At 37.4% G+C, this 8,506-nt stretch overlaps 1 protein-coding gene across 1 annotated transcript; it reads right to left on the minus strand.

Annotated features, from left to right (window-relative positions):
• Nucleotides 1-7,092: 7,092 nt before the first annotated feature.
• Nucleotides 7,093-8,022, minus strand: LOC128647068 (olfactory receptor 6Y1-like). Its single transcript, XM_053699882.1, has one exon. The coding sequence runs from the start codon at nt 8,020-8,022 to the stop codon at nt 7,093-7,095; it is 930 nt and encodes a 309-aa protein (XP_053555857.1).
• Nucleotides 8,023-8,506: the final 484 nt, after the last annotated feature.

Genomic DNA, 8,506 nt, shown 5'->3' on the forward strand with positions numbered 1-8,506 from the left:
CTTAAATAGTTCAATTTCAGGAAAGAAGCAGAAGTTAATAAAAATACTGGTGTCCATACTAGAATAATATAATCAAACAAAAATGTAATAAGAACATTGAAGAAGTGTTTAACACAGTGCCTAGACACTAGGGTAGTCACTAGCCAGCAAGGGTTAAATAAAACAAGTGTCTTTTATTTACAGTATAACAATCACAGGGTCAAAAACACAAGGAAAACAGAAGTCTCAGGTAGAGATCAGCACTCACAGATTCAATGGCAGCTATGCAGATGGAGGAAGGGCATCTGGTCTGAAGCTTAAAGGGACAGTCTACACCAGATTTTTTATTATTTAAAAAGATAGATAATCCCTTTATTACCCATTCCCTAGTTTTGCATAACCAACACAGTAATATAAATACACTTTTTACCTCTGTAATTACCTTGTATCTAAATTTCTGCAAACTGCCCCCTTATTTCAGTTCTTTTGACAGACATCCATTTTAGCCAATCAGAGCGGGCTCAATAGAACTCCACGTGCATGAGCACAGTGTTATCTATTTGACACACATGAAATAGCACCCTCTAGTGGTGAAAAACTGTAAAAATGCCCTGAGAGAAGAGGCGGCCTTCTAGGGCTTAGAAATTAGCATATGAACCTCCTAGGTTTAGCTTTTAACTAAGAATACCAAGAGAACAAAGCAAAATTGGTGACAAAAGTAAATTGGAAAATTGTTTAAAAACATAATTTATGTAAGAACTTACCTGATAAATTAATTTCTTTCATATTAGCAAGAGTCCATGAGCTAGTGACGTATGGGATATACATTCCTACCAGGAGGGGCAAAGTTTCCCAAACCTCAAAATGCCTATAAATACACCCCTCACCACACCCACAAATCAGTTTAACGAATAGCCAAGAAGTGGGGTGATAAGAAAAAAGTGCGAAAGCATAAAAAATAAGGAATTGGAATAATTGTGCTTTATACAAAAAAAAATCATAACCACCACAAAAAAGGGTGGGCCTCATGGACTCTTGCTAATATGAAAGAAATGAATTTATCAGGTAAGTTCTTACATAAATTATGTTTTCTTTCATGTAATTAGCAAGAGTCCATGAGCTAGTGACGTATGGGATAATGACTACCCAAGATGTGGATCTTTCCATGCAAGAGTCACTAGAGGGGGAGGGATAAAATAAATACAGCCAATTCCGCTGAAAAATAATCCACACCCAAAATAAAGTTTAAATGAAAATATAAGCAGAAGATTCAAACTGAAACAGCTGCCTGAAGTACTTTTCTACCAAAAACTGCTTCAGAAGAAGAAAACACATCAAAATGGTAGAATTTAGTAAAAGTATGCAAAGAGGACCAAGTTGCTGCTTTGCAAATCTGATCAACTGAAGCTTCATTCCTAAACGCCCAGGAAGTAGAAACTGACCTAGTAGAATGAGCTGTAATCCTTTGAGGCGGAGTTTTACCCGACTCGACATAAGCATGATGAATTAAAGATTTCAACCAAGATGCCAAAGAAATGGCAGAGGCCTTCTGACCTTTCCTAGAACCGGAAAAGATAACAAATAGACTAGAAGTCTTCCAGAAAGTCTTAGTAGCTTCAACATAATATTTCAAAGCTCTAACCACATCCAAAGAATGCAATGATTTCTCCTTAGAATTCTTAGGATTAGGACATAATGAAGGAACCACAATTTCTCTACTAATGTTGTTGGAATTCACAACCTTAGGTAAAAATTCAAAAGAAGTTCGCAACACCGCCTTATCCTGATGAAAAATCAAAAAAGGAGACTCACAAGAAAGAGCAGATAATTCAGAAACTCTTCTGGCAGAAGAGATGGCCAAAAGGAACAAAACTTTCCAAGAAAGTAATTTAATGTCCAATGAATGCATAGGTTCAAACGGAGGAGCTTGAAGAGCCCCCAGAACCAAATTCAAACTCCAAGGAGGAGAAATTAACTTAATAACACGTTTTATACGCACCAAAGCTCGTACAAAACAATGAATATCAGGAAGATTAGCAATCTTTCTGTGAAAAAGAACAGAAAGAGCAGAGATTTGTCCTTTCAAGGAACTTGCAGACAAACCTTTATCCAAACCATCCTGAAGAAAGTGTAAAATTCTTGGAATTCTAAAAGAATGCCAGGAAAAATGATGAAAAAGACACCAAGAAATATAAGTCTTCCAGACTCTATAATATATCTCCCTAGATACAGATTTACGAGCCTGTAACATAGTATTAATCACAGAGTCAGAGAAACCTCTTTGACTAAGAATCAAGCGTTCAATCTCCATACCTTTAAATTTAAGGATTTGAGATCCTGGTGGAAAAAAGGACCTTGAGACAGAAGGTCTGTTCTTAACGGAAGAGTCCACGGTTGGCAAGAAGCCATCCGGACAAGATCCGCATACCAAAACCTGTGAGGCCATGCTGGAGCTACCAGCAGAACAAACGAGCATTCCTTCAGAATCTTGGAGATCACTCTTGGAAGAAGAACTAGAGGCGGAAAGATATAGGCAGGATGATACTTCCAAGGAAGTGACAATGCATCCACTGCTTCCGCTTGAGGATCCCTGGATCTGGAGAGATACCTGGGAAGTTTCTTGTTTAGATGAGAGGCCATCAGATCTATTTCTGGAAGTCCCCACATTTGAACAATCTGAAGAAATACCTCTGGGTGAAGAGACCATTCGCCCGGATGCAATGTTTGGCGACTGAGATAATCCGCTTCCCAATTGTCTATACCTGGGATATGAACCGCAGAAACTAGACAGGAGCTGGATTCCGCCCAAACCAGAATTCAAGATACTTCTTTCATGGCTAGAGGACTGTGAGTCCATCCTTGATGATTGACGTATGCCACAGTTGTGACATTGTCCGTCTGAAAACAAATGAACGATTCTCTCTTTAGAAGAGGCCAAAACTGAAGAGCTCTGAAAATTGCACGGAGTTCCAAAATATTGATAGGTAATCTCACCTCCTGAGATTCCCAGACCCCTTGTGCCGTCAGAGACCCCCACACAGCTCCCCAACCTGTAAGACTTGCATCTGTTGAAATGACAGTCCAGGTCGGAAGAACAAAAGAAGCCCCCTGAACTAAACGATGGTGATCTGTCCACCACGTCAGAGAGTGTCGTACAATCGGTTTTAAAGATATTAATTGATAAATCTTTGTGTAATCCCTGCACCATTGGTTCAGCATACAAAGCTGAAGAGGTCGCATGTGAAAACGAGCAAAGGGGATCGCGTCCGATGCAGCAGTCATAAGACCTAGAATTTCCATGCATAAGGCTACCGAAGGGAATGATTGTGACTGAAGGTTTTGACAAGCTGATATCAATTTTAGACGTCTCTTGTCTGTCAAAGATAGAGTCATGGACACTGAATCTATCTGGAAACCCAAAAAGGTTACCCTTGTCTGAGGAGTCAATGAACTTTTTAGTAAATTGATCCTCCAACCATGATCTTGAAGAAACAACACAAGTCGATTCGTATGAGATTCTGCTAAATGTAAAGACTGAGCTAGTACCAAGATATCGTCCAAATAAGGAAATACCACAATACCCTGTTCTCTGATTACAGACAGAAGGGCACCGAGAACCTTTGTAAAAATTCTTGGAGCTGTTGCTAGGCCAAACGGCAGAGCCACAAACTCGTAATGCTTGTCTAGGAAAGAGAATCTCAGAAACTGAAAGTAATCTGGATGAATCGGAATATGCAGATATGCATCCTGTAAATCTATTGTAGACATATAATGCCCTTGCTGAACAAAAGGCAGGATAGTCCTTACAGTTACCATTTTGAATGTTGGTATCCTTACATAACGATTCAATATTTTTAGATCCAGAACTGGTCTGAAGGAATTCTCCTTCTTTGGTACAATGAAGAGATTTGAATAAAACCCCAGCCCCTGTTCCAGAACTGGAACTGGCATAATTACTCCAGCCAACTCTAGATCTGAAACACATTTCAGAAATGCTTGAGCCTTCGCTGGATTTACTGGGACACGGGAAAGAAAAAATCTCTTTGCAGGAGGCCTTATCTTGAAGCCAATTCTGTACCCTTCTGAAACAATGTTCTGAATCCAAAGATTGTGAACGGATTTGATCCAAATTTCTTTGAAAAAACTTGATCTGCCCCCTACCAGCTGAGCTGGAATGAGGGCCGCACCTTCATGTGGACTTAGAAGCTGGCTTTGATTTTCTAGAAGGCTTGGATTTATTCCAGACTGGAGATGGTTTCCAAACTGATACCGCTCCTGAGGATGAAGGATCAGGTTTCTGTTCCTTGTTGTGACGAAAGGAACGAAAACGATTATTAGACCTGAATTTACCTTTAGATTTTTTATCCTGTGGTAAAAAAGTTCCTTTCCCTACAGTAACAGTTGAAATAATAGAATCCAACTGAGAACCAAATAATTTATTACCCTGGAAAGAAAGGGAAAGCAGAGTAGACTTAGAAGACATATCAGCATTCCAAGTTTTAAGCCATAAAGCTCTTCTAGCTAAAATAGCTAGAGACATATACCTGACATCAACCCTAATGATATCAAAGATGGCATCACAAATAAAATTATTAGCATGTTGAAGAAGAATAATAATGCTATGAGAATTATGATCTGTTACTTGTTGCGCTAAAGCTTCCAACCAAAAAGTTGAAGCTGCAGCAACATCCGCCAAAGATATAGCAGGACTAAGAAGATTACCTGAACACAAATAGGCTTTTCTTAGAAAGGATTCAATTTTCCTATCTAAAGGATCCTTAAAGGAAGTACCATCTGCCCTAGGAATCGTAGTACGCTTAGCAAGAGTAGAGACAGCCCCATCAACCTTAGGGATTTTGTCCCAAAACTCTAATCTGTCAGATGGCACAGGATATAATTGCTTAAAACGTTTAGAAGGAGTAAATGAATTACCCAAATTATTCCATTCCCTGGAAATTACTTCAGAAATAGCACTAGGAACAGGAAAAACTTCTGGAATAACTACAGGAGATTTAAAGACCTTATCTAAACGTTTAGATTTAGTATCAAGAGGACCAGAATCCTCAATTTCTAAAGCAATTAGAACTTCTTTAAGTAAAGAACAAATAAATTCCATTTTAAATAAATATGAAGATTTATCAGCATCAATCTCTGAGACAGAAACCTCTGAACCAGAAGAACCATTATCAGAATCAGAATGATGATGTTCATTTAAAAATTCATCTGAACAATGAGAAGTTTTAAAAGATTTTTTATGTTTACTAGAAGGAGGAATAACAGACAAAGCCTTAATGGATTCAGAAACAAAATCTCTTATGTTATCAGGAACACTCTGAGTATTAGATGTTGACAGAACAGCAACAGGTAATGGAACTTTACTAAAGGAAATTTTATCTGCATTAACAAGTTTGTCATGACATTCAATACAAACAACAGCTGGAGGAACAGATACCAAAAGTTTACAGCAGATACACTTAGCTTTGGTAGCTCCAGCGCCAGGCAGCGATTTTCCTGAAGTATCTTCTGACTCAGTTGCAACGTGGGACATCTTGCAATATGTAATAGAAAAAACAACATATAAAGCAAAATTGATCAAATTCCTTAAATGACAGTTTCAGGAATGGGAAAAAATGCCAGTGAACAAGCTTCTAGCAACCAGAAGCAATAAATAATGAGACTTAAATAATGTGGAGACAAAAGTGACGCCCATATTTTTTTTTTTAGCGCCAAATAAGATGCCCACATTATTTGGCGCCTAAATGCTTTTGGCGCCAAAAATTACGCCACATCCGGAACGCCGACACTTTTGACGCAAAAGAACGTCAAAAAATGACGCAACTTCCGCCGACACGTATGACGCCGGAAACAGAAAAAAAAAATTTGCGCCAAAAAAAGTCCGCACCAAGAATGACGCAATAAAATGAAGCATTTTCAGCCCCCGCGAGCCTAACAGCCCACAGGGAAAAAGTCAAATTTTTAAGGTAAGAAAAAATGATTAATTCAAATGCATTATCCCAAATATGAAACTGACTGTCTGAAAAATAAGGAATGTTGAACATCCTGAGTCAAGGCAAATAAATGTTTGAATACATATATTTAGAACTTTATAAAAAAAGTGCCCAACCATAGCTTAGAGTGTCACAGAAAATAAGACTTACTTACCCCAGGACACTCATCTACATGTTGTAGAAAGCCAAACCAGTACTGAAACGAAAATCAGCAGAGGTAATGGTATATATATAAGAGTATATCGTCGATCTGAAAAGGGAGGTAAGAGATGAATCTCTACGACCGATAACAGAGAACCTATGAAATAGACCCCGTAGAAGGAGATCATTGCATTCAAATAGGCAATACTCTCCTCACATCCCTCTGACATTCACTGCACGCTGAGAGGAAAACCGGGCTCCAACCTGCTGCGGAGCGCATATCAACGTAGAATCTAGCACAAACTTACTTCACCACCTCCATAGGAGGCAAAGTTTGTAAAACTGATTTGTGGGTGTGGTGAGGGGTGTATTTATAGGCATTTTGAGGTTTGGGAAACTTTGCCCCTCCTGGTAGGAATGTATATCCCATACGTCACTAGCTCATGGACTCTTGCTAATTACATGAAAGAAATTATATTCTCTATCTGAATTATGAAAGTTTATTTTGGACTAGACTGTCCCTTTAATGGGGAATACTTGCAGCTGGATAACTCTGGTTACAGAAAGAGAGAAAATGTCTTCTAACCCTGAACATTTATTATGTCTAATCTCTGACCTCATCAGAAGTTTAACAATTAGTTCCTGGTGATGCTTTTTGCATCATAACCTGGGGGACTTTCTGTTTCCTTCCTTCTTCCAGAGACATAATCCATTACAGTGCTTTTGTATCCTCCTCTCTACAAAACTACACATGAGCTCCCTTTTGCTGCTGACCCTGTCCATTCTATTAATATTTTTAGCTTTCACAAAGTGATAGATCCTTTTTAATTGCACATTATTTGACTATAGATGTCGTTGTGAAAGTACCATTATTTAATGGCAATGGGTTAAACAGAAAAGTGGAAAGATGTCCCAACAACTCAATTTGAGTTATGCAACCTATAGAAATGTTATGCACCTCTAACTAAAAATACTTAACGGTTAAAAATATTTTAAGCAGGCTCTTTTTAATTTCATTGTTTCTTAGAGTGTAGATCATAGGATTAATCATAGGAATGATGATAGAGTACAACACAGATAAAATCTTGTTGAAATCAAATGAATCAATAGCCTTAGGCCTTGCATACATAAATATTGTAGTCCCAAAAAATAGAATCACCACTGTAAGGTGGGAGGCACAAGTATTAAAAGTTTTTGTCCAACCTTTCTCTGATGGGAGTTTCTGTATGGTTGATATGATATAAACATAGGATAATATTATAGGTACCAATGAGCTAATTAACACAAACAATGCTGTAATAAAATCCACTATCTCCACTTTAGAGATGTCCTCACAGGAAAGATGGATCACTGGTGAAATGTCACAAAGGTAATGGTTGATGACCTTGGGGCCACAGAAGTCTAGCTGAGCTATAAGACCTATAGAGAATGAACATGAAAGAAAACCTAAAAATAAACTTGTACTGGCTAGGCTCCAACATGTCCTGTTGGTCATTACATTGTTGTAGTGTAATGGATTGCAAATAGCAAGATATCGATCATAAGACATTGCAGCCAGCAAGAAACATTCTGTGCATGCCAAGGACAGGAAAAAATATAGCTGCAATAAGCACCCACATACAGAGATAAGATTATAACCACTTATAAGATCATTCAAAAGCTTAGGCACAGTGGCAGTAACATAAAATGTCTCTAAAAAGGATAACTTTGTGAGGAAGAAATACATGGGCTTATGGAGTTTGGAATTCCATCTTACAATTACAATTATAGCTGTGTTTTCCAAGATTGTAATTACATATGCAGTAGAAAAGATCCATGAGAGGATTTTCTGGACAACTGGAGAACTCTGAAAACCAAGCAAGATAAAATGTGTAATAGTGCTACCATTAGTCATCATGGTTATCCTTTTCAAAAAGAAAAAAGAGAAGTTAGAAAATGTTGTTTCTGTTATACTACAATTTCTAAACAAGTAGAAGGAGGATGGTTTGATGAGTGAACGATATAGAGCAAGGCAAAAAAAAAAAAGTGATGTATGAAACTCAACCTAACTTTTGAGATTGCACTGTCTATTGCTTTATTAGCACAGCTATGGGCAAAATAGTAGTATGCTATTTTTTTTAAGTGAATAACATAGGAATTTAAATTATTTCTTTTCAAAACATTAAAAATCAAATAATATAATATTGCATGATTTAAAGTATTTTACTGGGAAGGGCTCAAAAGTATATTATATTATATATACAGTATATATACTGTATGTATATATATATATATATATATATATATATATATATACACATACATACATACATACGTGTGGACATACATACAGTATTTACACATATAAACACATAAATACACATGTATACAAACACACA

Source organism: Bombina bombina, chromosome 2 (genome assembly GCF_027579735.1).
Source record: "Bombina bombina isolate aBomBom1 chromosome 2, aBomBom1.pri, whole genome shotgun sequence".
Taxonomy (NCBI): domain Eukaryota; kingdom Metazoa; phylum Chordata; class Amphibia; order Anura; family Bombinatoridae; genus Bombina; species Bombina bombina.